We start from the raw sequence: 21,841 nt of genomic DNA, 5'->3' as shown, positions 1-21,841 counted from the left end.
TTCACCCATGCATGATCCTTATTTTTAACCTTTTATGTGAGAATGGATATATAATTTCATCTTTTATTGTGTGTAACTTAAACAGTAAATTTAAAAAAAATTGATAAATAATATGATCAAATATATTTATTGATCAAATTAAATTAAGATCAAATAAATCTTTAAAATTTTTGTCCAATGTGATCCATGAAATAAACTTGATTATTGTTCGAAAAAATTATATTAATATTTTATATATTTTTAAAATTAAATTTAAATAAAAGATAATTTTTTATCCATTAAACTAGATTCCATCTTCAAAACTCATGTCCCATCAGACACGTTTACACATGAGCCACTTGGTTAAGAAACATACAATCAAAGACATAAAAAGTCAATTTAATTCACCGGCTTGCAAGAATCAACTCCATATATGTTGAAACATGAAAATTACTCACAAATGTTTCTGACAACCTAGGAATGTTCTTCACTTTGTTGCAATATGACTAGTGGATCAAATTCCTTGGTGGGTGTTGAATTTCTAAGCAGAATTTATATTAATTGGAATGTCAGATCACTACTTTTGAATCAAGTTGGAATTAATTACAGCCATGCATAATTAATTATCTTCTTACATCAAAGTAATAATTACTAAAAATAATGAAACATTAGTGGAGAATAAATAATCATAACTTAATTGTTTAAACATTTTTGGTTAAAAAAAACTATGCGTTCAAAAATTGTATCAAGTTTGCAATAATTGAGGAGAAAGTGGCATCAATGTCGTCATATTTTGGTTGAATATCAAGGGAATCATTTCACATTTTTTGTCTGCAAAGGAAATTAATGTTTTTTTAGCCAATAGTTTTCATATGTTTTCTAGCTAAGATGATAATAACAAATTAATTTGAGATGTAACTAATTTCTAAATGTAAAAGAGATAAAATTGAATCCAATTTAACGGTCAGTTAGCTCATGTAACAATCTTTAAAATATGGTATTTAATAGATTTAAAATTTAAATCTCAACAATAATAACCTTTTTTTAATTTTTAAATTGTAATTTTTTTTGTAAAAAAAATAAGTATATAAATGTTTATTATTAATTGAAGATTTGCTGCTAAGAAAAATTATGAAGATAGGCAAAGCCACGACATGGTACAAGAAGTAAAAGACATGTCATTGCTTAATGGGCAGATGTTGATGTAATTAATCAAGAGTTTATAGTTTTTTATGGGATTTAAGTTGTAATGTTATGCTAACAAATTGATTCCTCGAATAAATTGCAGCCATAAATTATCACTTTTTAATTACTTTCATTTTCAGTTGTGATATATATTAATACTTATATACTTGTTCCAATAAACTCAATTAAAATTTGAGATTTTTAATTTAGAGGTGTCAATTCAAATCTTATATTGAAAAATACGAGATCAATAAAAGGATTATCTCTTGTTATGTTGCTTTGGTTATGCTATTTTTTTTTGTAACAATCAAATATTAACAGTTGATTACGAACAAACAAATATAATAAAATATATCTAAATATTTAATTCAGTTGATACATAATCTCATCTTAAGCAATATCAAATGTTCATTTTTTCAGATTAAAAGAAAAAAAAAGTAATGCATGATAATGTGACACCTGACAAGCCCTTTTTTAATATGTAATTCAATAATTGCTTATCTTTTGTGAATCATTTGAACCAAACCCTCTTCTATGATCCAAAATTCATGACAAAATTTCATTATACTCTTTACATATTAAAGGAGTCTCTCCCTATCCATAAATTAAGAATATGAATCTTATGACTTCAACAAGTACAATTATTAGCTTTGATGTGGTTTGTGCAAAAGCAATTGGGGGTTGAAATTAATAACTGAATTTCTAAGTATCATGTTCATGCATGCATGAAAAACTAGAGAGTAGGCATATGCTTTCAAACAAAAATCCAATGGTGTAGCATGTGACAAAAGCTTAACTTTTTTTGCTCTTGAAATTGCACATTCATGGGGGAAAAAAAAGTTACCATTCTTCAGCACTTATACTTAGCTATCCAAAAGGAACCTAAAGGAAATGATATCAAAGAAAATTCCATAACTCATCAAGGAATATATAAATTAATTATGCCTTGCATATCTACTTTTTGTTTTTTAAATCATCAAAGAATTATGAAAATTAGATTATTAGTTTCCAATAAAGCAAAAAGATTAATTACATGTGTGATACCCAAATTATATTATATTAAACTTTCGATTTAGTGCTTAAAATTAAAAAAAAAAAAACAAACAAACAAACAAATTACGGTGTAATCAATATGAAGGTATATATAAATTATTTATGTCTTGTATATCTTATTACTTTTTTTTTTAATTTTTATTTACAAAAAAAAAAAAAACTACAATCTAAGATTAATATAAAACCCTTTCAAGCTATAGGCTTACACGTGTAAAACAGTTGTTTGGTAATTCAAAGTAATAAATTACTAGATCCCTCTAACTAAAACAATAAAAAAAAAAAAAAAAAACTCTCAAATTTTATCATTTTACTAAGATAAATTTTTATTTTTTTTATTATATTTAAATGAGTCTATAATCTTTAATTTGTACTTAAATAAATCATTGATTTTTAATTTATATCTAAATAAATTTTTAATTTTAATTTTACCTAAACAAACTCTTTACATAAATTAATCTTTTGTTTGAAATAAGAGTTTATTTAAATATAAATTCAAAGATAAGAGCTTATTTGGATGTAATAAAAATATAAGAATTTATTTAAGAAAAATAAAATAGTTTAAATGCTTTTTTAGTATATTAGTGTTCCTTTTTCTTTCTTAATTTACCACCTTTTTTTTGTATTTAACTATGATATGATTCCACTATCGATTGATCGTTGGATCAATTAATATGATATTAGAGTTGATGTTGGGAGAATGTGAGTTCAAAAAACTCATATACATAATGTCTTCATCAGCCAAATAAATATAAAAGTAAAAGGTTTAAAGGTAGATTAAAAAAAAAAGCTATGATAATGTTTTGATTGTTTAAGAACCTTATCTTGAATTCTAATGTTTATCTAAATTCAATTATAAATGTTGTTTTTGTCAACTTTGAAATTAATGTCAAAGATATATATGCAACCCAACAATTATTTAGCCTAAATTATTAGGCAAGATTTGGATTTTTATTGATAAAGTTATCTTCATTCCTCCAATTAGAAATTTCATGAATCCACCATTTCTTAGTTAGTTAGGTTGATGAGATTAACTAAAGCAGAAAATATTGTGGCAACTAATCATTGCTATTCCCTGCTTAATTAATGTCATTATCTAATCACAATCTCTCTATAATATAATTGTCTTAATGTTTTCTCTTTTTGGTATTATTAAAGTAAATTACAAGCCTATGGAATTTTTTCCTTTTTTAGTTAATAATTGTCTGACTTGAAAATAGTTATGCTAATTATTAAAGCATTTGAAACTAACTATACAATAATTTAATTAATAAATCTAATTTACTATTTGATATCACAAACTTCCACATTTATCTTAATTTTAACCTAACTTAAAGAACAAATGCCAATCTTTTAAATGTGTTTATAAAATTTAAAAAAAAAAATTCAACAGATGTATTATATAATAATATTTGAGTCAATATACTAATTTTAATATGAATTAATTAACTTTTTTTATTTTAAAATCATTTGATATTATACACAAATCTCATAATTTAAAATAATCAGTTCAATTATTTTTAAAAATAACATTTAGTAAATTTTGAGTTCGAATTTTAATATCTATAACTCATTTTTTTATTTTTAAGTTACAACCTTTCATATACAAAAAAATAAAAATATATGTAACTTTCAATATATTTTTTAACAAAAATTAAATTTAAGTTTTTTTTATAAAATTGTATAACGAAATAATATTATAAATGAGATCCATGTTAAATTAATAGATGTAAATAAGTGACTTGATTTTACTAAAGAACAAAAGCAAATACACCCTTTTCTCTTATTTTTTGTACTTTATTAATTTTAAATAAAAAATTAAATTAAATTAAATGAAAAAGAAATTGTCAAACAATTGTGATTTATAGATAAAAATGTTAGGGTTTTAATAAGATTCAATTTTTGATAACTTTAAATATTATAAAAAAGAGAAAATATTAAATCGAGTAATGGAGATGTTTTGATATTCAAAAAATCAACTAGAGCAATATTTTCAATATATATATATATATATATATATATATATATATAACATAGAAAAACCTTTTAAAAAATTTTCTTTATCTCTTTCTCTTTATTCTCTATCAGAATCCCAACAATCCAAAACACCAAAAGTCAAAGAAATACGCCAGGAAACACATGGCAAGCAAAGGTTGGATTTGAGGCAAAAGAAATATCCACTTGGGTGTTGACTGGTGCATCCTTGTGCCAAAAAACAGACACGAAAGGAATAGCTTCACATGGGTTTTTAGCCTTGGTTTTTCCTTGCCTCCTGAAGACTTTCAACTCTTTCTTGGGCTTATAAATAGCTTAGACAGATTGCCAACAAACGATATCTCCTCAAATCAACATTCTTCACGTGCTCTCTCTCCCTATAGCTTTCTCGTTCTGTTTTGCTTTGCTTTCCATTGCTGCTCTATCTGCCTTCTTTAGTCTATCTGTTTGTTTTTTTATCCACTGCAGGCCTCCTTTTTGTTTGTTCTTTTTTAGGGTCGTTTCTGTTAAGATCTATCAAAGTAGTTTTGTTCGTTGGTTGACAAAGAAAGCTTTTAAGAAAAACAAAACAAAAAAAAGTTTTACTTTTTTCTGGTATGGAAAACAAAAGGCAAGTGAGTGGTTCTTTTTCTTCTTCTTCATCATCATCATCTGTTTCTTTGGATCATCTCTTTGATCCCAAGGACTCTTCTTCTTCTTCTTCTTCATCCACAAGTGGGATTTTTGACACCATTTTCCCTCCTCCACCAACGGTAAAAAAAAAAAAAGAAAAACCTGGTTTTTAGACTTTTTGCTTATCAATTTGTATTCATAAATGATACAACTTTGTTGATTTTTTATGGTTTAAAGTGAAAAAAAGAAAATACCGTTTACTCTTTAGGCAACTATGTACTTGAAAATATATGAAATTTTGGTACTGAGGTAATTCTTGATTGGAAGTTAAGAAGTTGATGTATAGTATAAAGATGGTTTATTGTTTAATTAGTTTGTACATTTCTTGTTCCAACTTCATGGAATTGGCTTTGAATGATGATCAAAAGTTGATGTGATTTATATTTTTAAGTGAATGATTCTTGAAAAGATGCAGAGAGAAGCTTATATATAATACACTAAAGTCTGTTCATCAAGTGCTTGTTGTAACCTTTTTTTATGATTCACTTGGTGGGTAGATATACTAGCTAGTGGAGTATACTCATTTTTCTTTTGAATATTTCAACTTTTCTAAGTGATTTGCATCATTGATGAAAGAGAAGGGATATTGGAAGTGAAGGAGAAGAAAGAAAATGTAGGCTGATTTGTATATTCCAATAGTTGCTAGAATTAGTGCTTTTGGATTAGACTGTGCAATAGAACTTGACCCTTGTGACTTGTAACTATGCATGGCTTCTCTTTATTGTGATTATCCTTCTTTTTGTTCTAATTTTTATAGATTTTGCCGGTTGTTTTAAATGGAATTGTGCTGCAATGGTCTGAATTGTTCTCTTTCTGATTTCAGGTGCTAGGGAGGGACTCCAGTCACTCTGGAATGATGGGGTCATGGAATAATCAGGGTTTGCCCCATCATGGCAAATATGGAAATCCAGGTTTGTCATGGCTTGTTGCTTTTGTCATTGGCTTTTGTGCTGGTTCTTAGATGAGTAGCAGGAAACCTTGAGTTCTTTTAATTTGATAAAAACAAACTATATGAAGTTGCTTTTACTGGATTCTCAAGCAACTGATGACATGAGAAAGCTGGATGAGAGAATATAATGTGAATCCTTCACATTTTTGTTTCAGATCACACCACCGATAGCAAGGGACAAAGCAGTGGCACAACTAACAAAGACAAGAGTTCATCCGTTTATCATAATGAAACAGTGGAACCTTGCAATCTCAGCTCATCTATCTACTATGGAGGCCAAGAAAATTATTCTCCAAGGAAGAAGACCACTGAGTCTCCCCATTATGTAACTATAACACACATTACAATATTCCTTAACAAACACTTTGTTAGGTCCTGCATCTTGCTTTCTCTACGTGCTAACTGCCAGGGATTTCTCTGTTCTTGGTCTTTTATTTTGACAGTTCAAGGATGGGAGAGATGATGATCCCAATGGAAACAATTCTGGTGGTGCATCAAGAGGGAATTGGTGGCAGGGTATGAAAGCTGTGGATTTTTGTTGATAAACAAAATACTCTTCACTGTCCATAAAAATTATAGTATTGAACAATCTTTAATCAATTTATTCTTTGTTTGTACAGGCTCACTTTATTACTAACATCTTAATCCAAAATAATGCAAACTTTCCATCCCAATACTTTAAGGCATATATTAAAAATTGTTTGATGGATCTCCTTTTTGCATTATCTGTATATGTATGCACCCTTCTGTTTTACATTTTTTTCTACATTCACCACTTTGAAAATTTATTCATAGAGGATTCAACTGACAAGGAAAGGAAATCACCCCACCTTATTTGTGCTTGATGTTATAGGCCAAACAAAAATATAGCAATAATAATAACAGTAAAAAAACACAGAAACCAATTTTCTTTTATGTTCTTGGCATAATATTTCTTCTTATAGTCTAGCATACTTCCATGTTTCTTTGCATATTTCTTTGATCAAGCTGATTGAAATTATATTTGTGGGCTATTTTGCAGGAACACTAGCAGCATAATTAATCGTATTATTACTATGGAAATAAGCTGGTAGATAGCTAGCAATACAGTAGAAGCATATAGAGCATAACACAGCTTAGGACTTTGAGGAAGAATTTTGACACTGTAAGCTGATATATTTAGGGCAGACAGTTCGGAGCACGCCGGAATCATGTATTATACGTTTATCTACTTTTCTTTTGCCTGACTAATCTAATCTTCTTGTTGTGAACTATGCTCTGTGGGATTTTTCCCACAAGAAAATGGATTAGTATAACTATATATTGACATATATAGTATACCCTTCTCTCATATTGATTTCACTTTCAAGATTGGATGCATTTTAGCATCTTATATACAATGAATGATATGTAGAGAAGGCAAAAAAACCCATACCCGATGGGTTCCGGTCCGACCCGACCTTTTAGGGTCGGTTTTTTTTTTTTTTTTTGGAAAATTGGGTATAGTGTCGGGTCGGGTGGGTAACATGAAGAAAAAGCCGGGGTCAGATTTTACGCAAACCCGACCCTATCCGACCCGATATATATATAAAAATAATTTTTTTAATTAATTTTTTAATTTTTTATTTATATATATATTTATATAATGATATTTTTAAATATTTATATTTAAAAAATAATATTTTATATTTTAAAAAATAATATTTTATTAATTTCGGGTTGGGTCGGGTACAGTTTATATAATATCGGATCGGGATCGGGGTCGGGTTCGGATATGAAAAAACAAAAAAAAATTTCAGGTAGGATCGGGTTCGGGTTTATTAAAGCATTAAGTCGGGTCGGGTTCGGGGCGAGCAAAACCCGCCCTGAACCCGACACGATGCCAACCCTAGTTATATGTTGCCAACAGTCGTGTGATCTATAGTTCCAGTGACTGCATTCAAATTCTGGTTTCCATATTCTGGTTTATTTTATAGGAATATGCGAGATAAGGGTTTCAAGAATTCCATTTATTGAGGAGAGGTTTTTGAGCATTGAGCAGTAAGAAAATACTTGAAGTTATCGAAAGATTACCGAACACAATCTTTTACTTATCATTCAAATACATCACCAGGAATCATGACTTGTGCCTTCATGCTCAAGGCAGAATGTAATCTGCAAAATGTAAGAAGCAATTTCAAGAGATGCAAATGAAGAAGGAAAATGAGAGTCAAACTTGGTGAATCTTGCAAAAGCAGAGGAAAAATGGATAAAGAATCTGTAAATAATACTGTGAAAATAAAATATACCTCCACATTTGTAACCCACGGGACGATCAGCAATGTTGCAGCGTTTAGGAATGGTCACAGCAACTTCTGGCTGGATTCCAGAACTCTTAGCTGTGTTAGAAAGCATAACAGCGCAGAGGCATCTTGGATTCTGGCCTATTTTCCTCACCTGTTGGCAGCAACTGTCAGACACTTGAGCATTCGAATCTTGTGCTGCCATTACACAAGGAGCCAACTTCCAGGCTTCACTGTCAGGGGATGATCTCCCACATTCACCAGCTCCTTCTGCTACATTGAGCTCAGCAATGCCAAAAATAGCAAGAAACACCAGAAAGCAGATGCACTTCATTTCTTCAATATTGCAATGCATAAACACTTCTCAACTTCAAAATTTATAGTAAAACCAATCAACTAAAAAGGTTTTTAGTAATGCATTTGAAACCCACAAATCCTAGTGGATGTAGCACTAGAGAAAAGTGTTTTTTTTTTTATTGCAGCACCTACTACTCCAATGGCAGTTAGTGCCTGCTAAAGCCATTACTGTAATTCCACTACTTCTTTATCCCGAAGGGGCAAAAAGAACCTTTTCATGAGAAGCTGACAGCATAGCATCTAACAAGTTCGACTTCTACCAACATATCCATTAACCTCTCTTTCTCTAGAGTCAAAGGAGATCGCAATATGGGAATATTAGAATTTGAACACCAGACTTGCTGGATGCTGCCTCTTAAGAATGACTGCATGAACAAATTAAAACTCGGGGAATCAGATAATCAATGTTCCTTGTAAAGTCCTCCTGGCAACAACTCGTGTGAGGTTCATTGGCTTAATGAAAGAGTTCCTTACAAGATAAAGAGAATAAATGAATGGTATATGTCAACAGTTATACTGCTTTTACTCCCAGTGTTAATCCAAAATTCTAAATTCTCTCTTTTCCTAATCGGCTAACCCTCATCTCCTTTTTTTTTTTAATCATTTCTTCCACAGAGCTAGCTACCCTAATCTTCCTCCTCACCAATACATAGGATATCGGTCTGTTGGCATGTTGTCCTGCATTATAAATTCCAAATACACCAGATAAACATTGCTAGTAGTTAACCACTATTTACTAGTAAAAAGACAGTGAACTGCACCCGAATCATTTCATTATCTGAGAATTTAGTTCAATGATTGATGAATCATCACTTGATGTATCAATCGCTGTTCAACAAGCAAAGTTTGAATGTCCCTTTCCCGAATAAAAAAAAAACAGTGAATTCTTAATGGACCACTTGCATGATTCACTTTCATGGTAGAACCAAGCTGGTCTACCCTATTTGTTGAATCACCGGCTGTTCTCTTCTTGCAACTTGCCACTCATATCGTTTAGGATATGCTATCTTAGCTCACTTGAATATGAAACATCCTAAAAGCCTCATTAGTTCAACAACATCAATGATATCAGTTAGATTGTTCAACTCAAGTGACCCTCTCCATTATTGATCCTATTGACAGCATAAATTGGAGAAAATGGTTATTGAGCAACATGCAAATATTTTGCAAAGAAAACTAACCTTTTATTTAGTATTATTAAAGGAAACAACTAGCATTTATTATTCAAAGATCCAACTGCAGTTTTATTTTTTACTCAAACAGTTGGATGTCACAGTGAAACTCATCAACTAGATTGACTAGCAACAAGAACAAACCATGGGAAGCACAGGACGACGAACCATGGGAGCCTTCACACTTAAAGGAGAGGGTAAGCTGCAAGAAATAAACAATAGCTTCATGATAATTGAACTAACACTAGCAGCATTATATAAAAGCAAGGGAGAATAGGTGTAACCAAGAAAACATTATGTAATATGCCCATTCTACCTCCACACTTGTGACCGACGGGACGAACAGCAATGTTGCAGCGTTTTGGAATGGTCACGGCAACTTCCGGCTTGATTCCAGCATTGTATGCTGTATGTGAAAACATAATAGCACAGAGGCAGCTTGGATTCTTGAGCTTTTTCTCCATTACAGTGCAGCAACGGTTGGAAACTGGAGCTTTCACATCTTGGGCTGCCTTTGTACAAGGAGCCAGCTTCTCAGCTTCCTTCTCAATGTTATGTTTCCCACATGGACCATAATCATCATGTCCTTCCACTCCATTGAACCCTGCAATGGTCATTATCACAAGAAACGCTAGAATACAGATGTACTTCATTGGAGTTTCCATTTCTTCAACAACTTGTGATGAAAGAAAGACGCTTCTCAACAATTTATACTGAAACAAATAGCTAAAAAATATCCAAATACATGCGAATTCCACCATTACAATGGATGTGGAACTAGAGAAAAGTCTTTTATCAGCTGCAGCACCTACTATCCCAGAACATCGATTCAGAGTTACCTGACCATCAAAGGTCAACAATTACATCTTGTTTCTGTGGAATCTCTTCTGAACGACCTTATTAAACCCATCCACAGTTTAAACATTCATGGAAACCAGAATCATGAAATGCAAGCCAACATTGATACATCTATAAACAACTAAGGTATAATTTCAAGCTGACAACACAGCATTAGCTTAAAAAAACCTAGTATATTTGTCACGGACCTAAGGAAGAGTCCTGAATCCCACATCGAACATAATAAGAGGGTCACTGGGGTATATAAGGGTTCACACCACCTTCGCCTTATGAGGCGCCTTTTGTAGGACAAAACCGTGAGGCCAGGGAGACCAGAGCGGACAATACCTCACAAGGGTGTGAACCGTGGCGGTCAGGCTGATCTGGGACGCCGGAAGGGTGAATGCCCGGGTCCCGAAGCTGCATGGGTTCGGAGCTTAAGTCTCGACCCGTGACATATTGACTACCTTACCTTCTTCTATTCTGCCTCCATAGCATGTTTGTGGGCTGATAAGCTTGTGGTTTTTGGGTCTTTATTCCTGCTACTTTCTCATCTGTAACTCATTAAAACAATGTTCTAAGACTTCAATGCCTGTAGTAACCTCAATAAGCAACTCGTTTCCCAGTTCATATGTCGGTGAAATACAAACTCTAGAAATTTGCCAAACACTACTCACTGTTCTGAAACCTAGAGCTGATCTCCACCAACTTGATACCGGCACTGTCTCAACCCATTAAAAATAGATAATAAAGAAAATTTCTTCACCAGTTCTGTCGAAAACCCAAACAGATCTAGCAGACTACGAACTAAAAGTCTAACAAATATGTTCATTTCACATCTTTATGACAATAAACCCCACTTTTTCATCATGATCTCTCCTTAGTCGTACGGAAAGAACACAAATGTCATTCCTTGAAATTACAAAGTTAAAATTTCAATGTGATCACACCCAGTAGAACATACTGATATCCTATATTCTCATATTTCACTATAATCTCAGCTAGATTATAAAACAATAATAACAACAAAATCAAAAGCCCAAGTGAAAATACAGTATCAAAACAACTTTATCGTACAAGAAAAAGATCCCCAGAAGAAACCAAAAACCCAAATGAAACATCAACAACAATTTTCAAAGTTCCAATCTTTATAGCCATGTTCCATTATAATTCTAGCTTGGATCATGCAACAAAATAAACCCAAAAACACTTCAAATCAAGAAAAATCTAAGCAAGAAAACTCAACACTCTCAAAGTTTAAACCTTTTCTTTATTGATTCATTATAAAACCACCTAGATCATACAACAACAACAAACCCAAGTTACAACATAATCCCTTCATTCCACTATAATTCCAACTACATCATACAATAAAACAAAGGTTCCCAAGAAGAAGAAGAAGAAGAAGACCAAAACCTTAACGAGTAAAAGCATAAAGCCCGAAACAAACATAGATCAAAAGAGCAAGAGGAACGAAAATAACAAGAGGAACAACCGCTGCAAACGCATATCCACTCCCACAAGCCAAAGTCCCAACTTTTATCTGAACTACATTAATCAAAGCCAACATCAAAAACACACATCCCGCCACCGACCCAGCACCTGAAACCAACATCCCGACCCGAAGTAATGTCTTATTAACATCAACATGTTCCAAAAACTCAGAACCACGGAACCTAATATCGATGTTAAAAGCATGGGTTTTGGAGATCTTGATTGCTTGTTTAAGAGCTAAAGCGACGAGGCTGGAGAAGAGGAAGGAACTGAAGGAGTAGACATGGAATTTTATCAAGTCTTCTGCGATTTTTGAGTTTGGGAAACATCGGCTACCTGGGTCGACGAGGGTATTGCTGGAATCATAAGGGTTCCACGTTAGGCCGATGAAGACGGCGAGCGTGAAGAGGGAGTTAACGTTCACAACACTGTCCAGGGCGGTAACATGGATGCTGGTTGTCATGATCGGACGAAGGGGAGTTTCAGTAGGGAAGATCAGACGGCGGAGATCTCTCTGTTTCTATTATGCTGAGGACGTTTTAGTTAGCTCGTTTAAGGTTGTGAAATTCATGGCCTTTTTTTTCTATTTCATTTTCCCAGAAAATGCGTAGAAGAAAAGTAAAAGTTGCACCAACAGCCTTTCGGCTTTGGGGAAAAAGAACGCCATTGCTGGGGATCGAACGCGGGTCTCTCGCGTGACAGACGGGAATACTTACCACTATACATCGATTTGATTAACAAAGATGCTGAATTATATAATAATATTTAGTAATCAGCAATACCCAGAAGAACTAAAGGCAAAATTAGAAATGTTCGATCAATACAATAAATTTCAAACCAAATTCTTCAATCAAATTTAATTTAGCCGGCTTAGTTAACCGAATAATAAATATATTTAAATTAATTTATATTTTAAACTCTTAATTTCTTATATTTTAAATAAATTAAATAAAATTATCTAATAAAATATTCAAAGACCAAATATTATGTTAAAGATTCTAAAAATTTATGAAATAAAATAATTCATTTTATATTTTAATTTTTTAAAATTTTGATTAATTTGATTAATTTGATTTTCGAATCAAATTAACTAAAAATTAAAATTTATCTAAAATTTTTTTCGTTAATTGATAAAAATTAATTCGATAACCAATTAATTTAATTAAAACCGAACTATAAACATCCCCTAAATAAGACAAAATGTAACAATAGAATTGTTTGATGTTTAGTTGTTCTCAAAGGTGAAAAACATTGGTAAGATTAACATAAAATTTAGCTTGAATAATTCACTCGAATTCTCTTAGATTTACAATTCGATTCCTACGCTTTTAAATCTAATGTTTTTTTGTCTATAGTTATGTTTGATGTCAAATGGAAATGAATGCTTGGTATTTTTCTTGTTCATTGTTGCGAACTCATTTGAAAGGAAGGGTGGTGAAATTTAGGTTGTATTATGTAATGTTTTCAACTTACTCAAAAACATAGTGATCCATATGAACTTATGTATGGATTTGACTCTTTTTCAATAGCTTGTGATTTTCTTACACCAAAGCAAGTCCAATTTTTTATTCTCCACATGAATTACGTATGTAGTTGAGGCCATCATAACCAGTGCTTCCTCTTTCTTTTTGGAGAGTTATGAGATTCAAGTATGCTATGTTGGATTTTTTACTTCTCAAAATCCAAATGCATTATTTGATTATAGTAGTTTAAGCTGGCAATGCCATTTTGAAAAGTCATTGTAGTTTAACTTCTTCTTTCTCCTTGGATGTTCCTGTGCAGCCCTGTTTTGCCTTGGATACAACATCCTTTCTACTCCTGTTTCTGGACAGGTAACAAGGGCATTTGGTCTAGTGGTATGATTCTCGCTTAGGGTGCGAGAGGTCCCGAGTTCAATTCTCGGAATGCCCCCACTTTTATGGTTTTCCTCCTTGACTTTTATGATAACCATTTATGCACAATAAGCAGAAGAGAAAATGTGAACAAACATCTCATGGCCCCCATTTTTATGGTTTTCCTTTTGACTTTTATGATAACCATTTATGCACAATAAGCAGTAGAGAAAATGTGAACAAGCATCTCATGGCTATATTTTATGTCATCTCAGTTACATTCATATTAACACACAGTTAACACCCTTAAAAACAGTAGACTGCTTTGATATAAATAGCAGCTGCTTCAAATGAACTACAAGAATCAGGAACACAACCAAAAAAATATAAAATTTAACTCGTACGCATCAGTATTTTGCTACAACCAGAAGTTTTCTGTCATTAAGTATTCTATTTGTCATACCTTATTCTTTTCCTCTTGTCAGAAAATCTCAAGTGACAGTATATCGCGGAGGATTTTGTAGCATTCTGATCCTATTCTGGTATGCTGATGATTGTTTTGATATAATTTGATCCTTTTGATTCCCTGAGTTCTCAGTACTGTTTGAGTTCAGAATTGATGAACCATCTGTTGGATTGCCACGTAACTTTGCTTTTGAATCAACTCCAAGATAATTAGTCAAGACCCTCTTCACTCCAAAGCCACGGCGGGGAGGCTTGCTGTTGTTGTTGGCGTTGTTGTTGTTGTTGTTCTCCTTGAGAAAAGGAGTTCTCTCTCCCTTTGCAGGGCTGATCAGTGGTGCAGGTGAAAAACTTGGGGTGGTGATTGCTGTTTTGTAGGGACTGCTCAAGGCAGGCACAGAATATGGGATTGAAACCTTTTTGTGTGCAATTACACTAACTGTAGGAACCGATGCCAACTTTTCTGAATGCTTCGTTAAGTCATCGACATATAACAAATCATCAATGCGTGCCACAATGTTATATGCCAGGCTTTCCAGAACTCTTGAATAGCTTTCAAGAATGGACTTTCCGACATCCTGGAAGTTTAAAATAAGTTATAATTGAACAACAGTTGGAGGGAGAATCAAGTAGCCTTTCGCAAAACTAGATATTTTCAGAAAAGGGATTCAAACCTTGTTGCACTGGATTTTGCTGGTATCCAAGGCAGTTTGAGTCAAACCAGGGAACCTCTGTTTCAAGCAAAGCAGGAGATTTTCGGCTCTTTCTGCTAGAAATTCTCTCTTGTCTCCATCAACCATTAGGTCTTTTACCATTTCCCATGATGACTTCGTATTAGATTGGTTTGGATTGATTGGAGGCTTCGAGTGAGATCTTCGACGCCACACATATATTGAGGCTTCAACACGGTTTGCAATCTCAAGAGCAACATGTTCAGATGATAGATCAAGGAAATCAAGCAGGCACTCTGCTGAGAATTGATCAGATGTAATATACCTGTAAATTAGATCTCCTAGACAAGCTCTACCACTCTGCAACAAAATTTTGGGAAACTATATGTCATATTGTCACATAACCTTTGAACAGAAGACAAAAATTATGTCTAATTTTCTGACCTTTGGAAGAGTGTCCAAGTACGAGTCTGGAACTTCCATTTCTGACAAAGAAATGCTGTTGATGGCCATAGCAGCTTTCAATATTTGATTTGTGCACTCACGTGTGTGGTTCAATTGCTTTCCTGAATTATCACTGAGACCGCCTGTAGGCACACGGGGCACAGGTAGCCACCACTTCTCCTCCTGGCGTAGCAGTGTTTTCCGAAAGGAGGCAGATCCATCAGCCTCTGGGGCTATAATCCCTTGATCAACATACCAAAACTCTGTGTTGGTGAAACTATCTAATATATCCTGCCACAGCAAAGCACATCTTATAGTTGTAAACAAAAACTTATACCCAAAATTAAGACAACCATGAATCATAAAACAACCATTGTTAGTTCTTACCAGAAGCATGTTATCTAGTTTACGCAGGGCTGGAAGATTGATGAAAATATCTGATCTAGGCCTGCAAGTCATGACCTATGAAAACATAGAAGAAACAGTTAAAAGACAAGAAACTTTAAATCAAGTGCCATCTGCTTTGGAATTATACTCTGATTGTTGAGTTTCATAGCTAAAAACAGCAAAACAGCTGAATTTACCTTTAATTTAGTGAAACTTTACCATTAAATTACAAACAGTGAAATTTTCAAAAGATTAAAAGATACTTTCTTTTCCCATGCTTTCTCAGCGGACAGCAACCAAGGAGGATTATACAGATTGAGAAAGTTACTTTTCAAATTTCACATGATTCTGAAATTTTTCTTCATTTTTTCCTTTTAATGCAACAAAAAATGATTCTGGACTACTTTAAAGACGACAATTACCTCAAGCTTACTTCCATCTGGAAAATTTTGCCAAGAGGGTATCAATTCAACAATGTGGTCACTAACACTAACAAGCCATTCCATCTCTCTTTTCCACATGGATTTCTTCTCCTCATGTATAGGCTCTAATCTCCACAATTGCCCAAATATAGTAGCTACATATAGTATTTACAAATTTAATAAGTTCACAAAATAACAAAGTTAATTAAATTGGAACAAGAACCTTAAAAATCCATAAATTCAAAGAGAGAGAGAGAGAGAGAGAGAGCATGCCACAGAGATTGGTAATGGCATTTGAAATAGCCAAAGCTGTGCAAACCCCTTTTCCTGACCCTGACATGTCTTCACCAAGCAGCAATTTTGCAAACCTCTCCTTCATCATGTCAATCTCTACTTAAATTTCCAAAAAGAAAAAAGAATTAGACTTTTTTTGGCCAAAAAACAAATCCATGTGGGATTTATGGAATGACAGAAAGCTACCACTGCCTACCTAACCAAACATCAGAAAGCCAAAATACAAAATTTAAACTTAAAAACAACATTACTAACCATTAATCTTTGAACTCAGTTTTTTAAACTTGTCATCTTCATTACTAATCTTGTCTTCATCTCCATTGCCATCAGCAACATCTGAATTCTTTGACACTGTAGCAGGAGTAGTAGTAGTAGTAGCAATAGCTCTCCTTATAGGCCAACCCAAAAGAGAAGGAGGTGAAGCTGAAGCAGACCCTGACCCTGACACTCTAGCCTTATTAACCTTAACTTTGTCAACCAAATTCCCTGAACTTGATCTACTGGAACTACTACTACTACTACCCTCTTTAGACTCACCACTATTACAACTACTCAACTCACTCGCAGACTCAGTCCAATCATCTTTCTTCTTCAACAAAGCCTCCATTTTTGGAAAGGGTATCAACTTAACCAACTACCCTTTTCCTTAGCTCTGAAAAAACATACAAAAAAAAAGGCTAAGCCTTTGGGTTACCAAGAGAAGACATTTGTTGGTTGGGGTTGAAAGATTTGATTTTTGAACTTTCAGAAGAAGAAGATATGGGCCCGTGCCATTGGGGTAACGTCTCTTTTTGAAAAACTGGTTTTGGATCGTTTGTTTTGATGGATTTGTCTTTGTCTGCCTCTATTGTTAGCTTTCGCTCTCAGCTCTCTGAGTTGAGAATACGTTCAAAATATTGATAAAATAACGAAGCCGACGCATGTGTCAATCCACGTGAACTTACACTTTTACCCTGTCTCCAAAGAGTAGCAAATATTTACCAATTTTTAGTGACAAAGGTAAAGTGTCACTAAAAGGGTTTTTTTTTTTAACAAAAAATTAAAGTAGTCTATTTGAATTTTTCTTGATATATAAAATTTTAAAAAAAAATATTAAAAAATTGTGATTAGAGTTCAATTAGGTGGAGTTTGCATAAAATTAATTAATGTGTTACTTCAATAATTCTATTTTTTTTCTTATTTATGCATAAAAAAGATGTTTATATTTTTTATTTTATTTGGTGACGTATAAAGTAATATTTTATTAAATGGTATTAATAGTTGAAAATAATAATTATTTTCTTTTTTAATGTTTAAAGAAAATAAAATTTGATAAAATCTTTTTTACTATTACTAATTAGTGATTTTAAGAGAATCTATGGAAAAATATAAGCAACTATCAATAATTTGGAATGTTAGTAGCTACTATTTAAATTATAAGAATTAATTTTTTAAAAATTATTCCAAAATTGTAAATAAAAGTATTTTCCAAACTTGAATAGTTGAGTTCCATAATATTTTATTGAGGAAATTTATTTGTTGAACACGTAGCACCATTGTGTTGTTGCCGTTCCACGTGCTTAATTAATAAGTTATACCTAAATTAGCAAAAATGTTTTTTTTACTCCAATATTATTAAGTTAATAATTCATCTGTGAAAAAGAAAGCTTTATTAAAGAAAATAATGAAAAAAAAAAGTGAAATTAATGTAAACCGATGTATTAGGTTATAGTTGAGTTGTGACCTTTAAAAGATGTTAAATTAATTTTTGTTTCCTCCAATCCAGCCCATGTTGTTAATGAGTGGGACTCACTTGTTCATTCTTTTTTTTTTTCAATCAATTTAGTCATTGAAAGTAGATTTTATAATTTTAAAAATGATATGAATATTATATAAAAATAAAACATAAAAATAATAAGGTTTAAAATTTTAATAATAATTATATATAAATTTAATAAAATTAAAGATATATATTATATATTTTTATATCGACACGAATCATGATATATAATTTTTATATAAAATACGATATGAATATATGAATTTTAATATTTTACATGATATAAATACATAAATTATCATATATAATTAAAAAAATAAATAAATAATTTAGTGCAATTATTAAAATATGTCCAAATAAAGAACCAAATAGTGAAACTTGTAGTTCAATCAAAGGTTTTGTTATATTTATTTTTGGAGTCACTTTCAATTAATCAATACACACATAAAATAAATAAGACACCAAAGTTGGTGTCTTCAGCTTCTCAGCCTAATGGTCAAATAAGCCTTAAAGAAGACCTCAAAACTAATGTTTGACTCCAGGCTCCGCTATCCCTTTTGTTGTAGGGTTCTACTCCTTTTAAAAAAAAAATACCCATATAAAATTAACCTTATAAAATTTTTAGAATTATTATGTTATTAAAAAAAACTCATTGAATAAAATTAATCTCAATTTGGAATGAAAGAACAAAATAAGTTATAAGAATGATTCATACCATACAACATGAAAATTCAATTTTGTTTAACTCAAGAACCACTAAAAATTCTAGAGAACTTTAACAAACAACTAACAATTAACCATACCACAAATATATAACTTAATAAGAAATTTTGTTCGAATTTAATTGCGTGACAAAATTTTTTGATTTAAATACTTTTAATTTTTAAAAATATTTATATTTTTTATATAGTTTAGTTGATATGATTAATTAAATTTCTTAAAATTTGAGTTTAATAAAATGAAATATAAAATAAATGATAAAATTAATACCTTAAAATTTTTATTTAATAACAAATATAAGAATGCGTGTGCCAAAGAGTTAGATTAGAATTTGCATCCTTCAAAATTATACCAAAAAAATAAAAGCTAAGCATGAATATAATTTTTATGCATTATTTCAGTTTTTTCTGCAATAAGTATTAAGTATATTATGTATAAAATAAGTAAATATTTTATTTAATTTTATTTATACTCACAAAAGTTAGTCGAGTTACTAAAGAAATAAATTCTTTTTTTATCAATCAATATTCAGTTCTTGTAAAAAAATATTTTAAAAGTAAAATCTTGAATGCACCAAATTAATATGTTAAATATATTTTTAAAATCGTCTGAAAAAAAATCCTAAATAAAACAAAAAAAAATTCCTAACTTTATTTTTAGAATAATATATGTAAAAATCAAAAGATACAATTGAAGAAAAACACAAATGTGAGTTAAAAAGGGTAAATTTTTCCAAAAAACAAAAAAAAAAAGAATTTAAGCAAAGGGGAATCTAATGTGGTCCTCCACAAAAATTTTACTTCTCAAATACCACCAGAATTTGATTGACAGCAGCAGCCCACCAATAGGTAATGCAAATTGCAAATGTAACTATCATTTATAACTGTTAATCAAAATCCTTGATAGCTATTAGGCAGTCAAGGGTAATAATAATTTAAATTAGATTGAAATCGATTTAATTTTTTGGATAATATATAAAATTTTAAAATTTTAAAATTTGATCAAATTTAAATCGAATATAATTTTAAATTTTATTAGTTTAATTTAATTTATTAATTTATTAAATTTATTTTAATATAATTTTTAATATATTTAAATAGATTTAAATATAAAATAAGTTTATTTTATAAAAATTTAAAAATATATAAAAGTTAATAAAATTATATAACTAATTCAATGTGATTTTTAAAAAAAATTTTATTTTTTAATTTAAGATTTGATTCGATTTTAATATATATATTTAATACTCAAATTTAATTTAAATTGATTAAAATAACTAACTCAAGCCAAATTAAATACTGTAATTGTAAATTAATCTTATATATTTTTAATTTTTTCACCCTAATAGCAACTATAAAATCGAAAAATAAAAAAGATGGAAAGTAATTTAACAGTTATGAAAAATAAAAGAGATGATTTGTCTGCAAAGAGTGAATTGCTAAGGACTAGGCTTTTGCAGGAAGGCCTGAATTGTAAATAGGGTTTATGGGATTTGAATATGGGTAATGATTTTGGTGATAATATAGCCGTTTGAGCTAAAAAGGCATAAACTACTTTTGCCTTTTGGCTGTCCTATATATCTATGTATGACTATTCTCTATTATTTTGACTTTTTTTTTGTTGTTTAAAAATAGAGCTTACCTGTCAAACGCAGTAAAAGATGAAATGGTGGTATAATATAAAAATAATATAAATAAAAATTATAAAAAAATATAATTTAAAATTTTAATAAAAATTATAGATAAATTTAATAAAATAAAAATCTTATATTATATATTTTTATATTAATAAAAATTTTAATACATAACTTTTATATAAAATATGATATAAATATATAATGACACAACTTACGAAATCTATTTTTTTATTATTTTTTGTATGAATTTTGTTAAAAAAAAAGTGGAGACATAAGCTATGACCCATTTTATCATATGATATGTGAAAGTATATCTATAAATCCTATCAAAGTTTGTGTTAGAAAACCAAAAAGTGAGTAAATTTGAGTTCTCCAAATGTTAGTACATTGTTACCGTTTCCTTTTTTAATAGTGCGAGGAAGTATTGAATTGGTACATTTAATTTCGCAAATTAACTAGTGTATTTCATGTTCAAAGAATTAGATTTGAATTCGTCATTTATCGAATAAAAAAAATTATATTCAAGTAAATTTTATAATATGCAAGATTGAAGCTAAACCTAATTTTGTTGTTTATATCGAAATGATGCAACTCTTCTAATTCTAACACATTTCTTTTCAGTCTTTAATTTCTTGCATGGATTTCTTATTTATATGTGGCTCATTTACATTTTCCCCATCTTCTCACAGCTTGTACCTATAGCAAAAAAGCAAGGCAAAAGACCCCACCAACGGTCCCCCCCTAACTTAAAGCTATTGATATTTGATTGAAGTTCAAAAACCCATATAAACAAAATGGACATAATAAAACATATATATTAAAAGTAAGCATAAAAAATGACTTGTTAGTTAAATAATACTGAAATCGACTTCAGAATTAAAGATAAAATCTTAATTATAGTTCAAAAGATGAAAAAAAAAAAAAAAAATCCTTGACTTCAAACTCAAGCATGAGTAAAGTTGACAGTTTACATTTCCAAAGTTCATTCCTTGCATTCCCATATCCCGCCTTCTTTATTCAATCTTCAATGATTCTTATGTCAGCAATTTTTCAATACTAAAATTATTTCCCTTTTTCACAGCAAAACAAAAATATATTTTACCGACAGTCACGTAATCTGAAGGTAAAATATTAAAATTTTAATTTTAATAATTAAAATTTAAATTTTGATAATTTCATATATAAATAAAATTTATATTTTTCTAAGTTTTATGTGCTGCTTGGCTCTCCATATTTGTCATATGAAAGCTAAGATAACTGTGT

The 21,841-nt window shown here is 30.7% G+C and overlaps 5 protein-coding genes and 1 non-coding gene across 12 annotated transcripts; 2 read left to right on the top strand and 4 right to left on the bottom strand.

The window, feature by feature from the left end:
- The first annotated feature begins 4,290 nt into the window (after positions 1–4,290).
- Positions 4,291–7,160, top strand: LOC111295861 (uncharacterized). 4 transcript variants are annotated; one of them, XM_089740635.1, is made up of 6 exons: positions 4,293–4,961; positions 5,705–5,792; positions 6,067–6,155; positions 6,274–6,346; positions 6,451–6,513; positions 6,852–7,160. In XM_089740635.1, the coding sequence occupies exons 1-5, from the start codon at positions 4,806–4,808 to the stop codon at positions 6,465–6,467; spliced, it is 423 nt and encodes a 140-aa protein (XP_089596761.1). In that variant the 5' UTR covers positions 4,293–4,805; the 3' UTR covers positions 6,468–6,513; positions 6,852–7,160. The 4 variants fall into 4 exon arrangements, with proteins under 4 accessions (XP_022745365.2, XP_089596761.1, XP_089596762.1 ...); XM_089740636.1 differs by having other exon boundaries at positions 4,296–4,823; positions 5,986–6,155; XM_089740634.1 differs by having other exon boundaries at positions 4,297–4,961; positions 5,986–6,155.
- Positions 7,161–7,849: 689 nt separating this feature from the next.
- On the bottom strand, positions 7,850–9,457 carry LOC111298000 (uncharacterized). The gene is made up of 2 exons (XM_022892654.2): positions 8,098–9,457; positions 7,850–7,963 (listed from the first exon to the last, which is right to left on the bottom strand). The coding sequence occupies exons 1-2, from the start codon at positions 8,444–8,446 to the stop codon at positions 7,947–7,949; spliced, it is 366 nt and encodes a 121-aa protein (XP_022748389.2). The 5' UTR covers positions 8,447–9,457; the 3' UTR covers positions 7,850–7,946.
- A 153-nt stretch (positions 9,458–9,610) lies between these two features.
- Positions 9,611–12,510, bottom strand: LOC149515715 (uncharacterized). Its single transcript, XM_089740637.1, has 3 exons — positions 10,922–12,510; positions 9,937–10,666; positions 9,611–9,822 (listed from the first exon to the last, which is right to left on the bottom strand). Exons 2-3 carry the CDS (start codon positions 10,379–10,381, stop codon positions 9,806–9,808), a joined length of 462 nt encoding a protein of 153 aa, XP_089596763.1. The 5' UTR covers positions 10,382–10,666; positions 10,922–12,510; the 3' UTR covers positions 9,611–9,805.
- Positions 11,705–12,635, bottom strand: LOC111297997 (uncharacterized). Its single transcript, XM_089740633.1, has one exon. It carries the CDS (start codon positions 12,412–12,414, stop codon positions 11,875–11,877), a length of 540 nt encoding a protein of 179 aa, XP_089596759.1. The 5' UTR covers positions 12,415–12,635; the 3' UTR covers positions 11,705–11,874.
- A 1,155-nt stretch (positions 12,636–13,790) lies between these two features.
- Positions 13,791–13,862, top strand: TRNAP-AGG (transfer RNA proline (anticodon AGG)). The gene has a single exon. It is a non-coding gene; the product is annotated as a tRNA-Pro (tRNA).
- Positions 13,863–14,019: 157 nt separating this feature from the next.
- Positions 14,020–17,328, bottom strand: LOC111297996 (rop guanine nucleotide exchange factor 7-like). Of its 4 annotated transcripts, none has more exons than XM_022892649.2 (7): positions 16,719–17,328; positions 16,443–16,559; positions 16,170–16,324; positions 15,748–15,822; positions 15,361–15,651; positions 14,920–15,276; positions 14,020–14,823 (listed from the first exon to the last, which is right to left on the bottom strand). In XM_022892649.2, exons 1-7 carry the CDS (start codon positions 17,068–17,070, stop codon positions 14,275–14,277), a joined length of 1,896 nt encoding a protein of 631 aa, XP_022748384.2. In that variant the 5' UTR covers positions 17,071–17,328; the 3' UTR covers positions 14,020–14,274. The 4 variants fall into 4 exon arrangements, with proteins under 4 accessions (XP_022748384.2, XP_022748383.2, XP_022748381.2 ...); XM_022892648.2 differs by having other exon boundaries at positions 16,443–16,562; positions 16,719–17,279; XM_022892646.2 differs by having other exon boundaries at positions 15,361–15,822; positions 16,443–16,562; positions 16,719–17,279.
- Positions 17,329–21,841: the final 4,513 nt, after the last annotated feature.

Source organism: Durio zibethinus, chromosome 12 (genome assembly GCF_047325235.1).
Source record: "Durio zibethinus cultivar Kanyao isolate XHJ-2024 chromosome 12, ASM4732523v1, whole genome shotgun sequence".
Classification (NCBI taxonomy): Eukaryota; Viridiplantae; Streptophyta; class Magnoliopsida; order Malvales; family Malvaceae; genus Durio; species Durio zibethinus.
Note: the sequence above shows the minus strand (reverse complement) of the source record. Positions and strands in the feature narration are given on the sequence as shown.

Excerpts from the sequence above, each read along its gene's own strand:
- LOC111297997 (XM_089740633.1), bottom strand. The coding sequence starts at position 12,414 with ATGACAACCAGCATCCATGTTACCGCCCTGGACAGTGTTGTGAACGTT.
- LOC111297996 (XM_022892646.2), bottom strand. The coding sequence starts at position 17,070 with ATGGAGGCTTTGTTGAAGAAGAAAGATGATTGGACTGAGTCTGCGAGT. Across the intron at positions 16,563-16,718 it reads ACTGAGTTCAAAGATTAATG|TAGAGATTGACATGATGAAG; the intron begins GTTAGTAATGTT and ends TGGAAATTTAAG. Across the intron at positions 15,823-16,169 it reads CAGATGGAAGTAAGCTTGAG|GTCATGACTTGCAGGCCTAG; the intron begins GTAATTGTCGTC and ends ATGTTTTCATAG.
- LOC111298000 (XM_022892654.2), bottom strand. The coding sequence starts at position 8,446 with ATGCATTGCAATATTGAAGAAATGAAGTGCATCTGCTTTCTGGTGTTT.
- LOC111295861 (XM_022889630.2), top strand. The coding sequence starts at position 4,806 with ATGGAAAACAAAAGGCAAGTGAGTGGTTCTTTTTCTTCTTCTTCATCA. Across the intron at positions 5,793-5,985 it reads TGGCAAATATGGAAATCCAG|ATCACACCACCGATAGCAAG; the intron begins GTTTGTCATGGC and ends TTTTTGTTTCAG. Across the intron at positions 6,156-6,273 it reads CCACTGAGTCTCCCCATTAT|TTCAAGGATGGGAGAGATGA; the intron begins GTAACTATAACA and ends TTATTTTGACAG.
- LOC149515715 (XM_089740637.1), bottom strand. The coding sequence starts at position 10,381 with ATGGTGGAATTCGCATGTATTTGGATATTTTTTAGCTATTTGTTTCAG.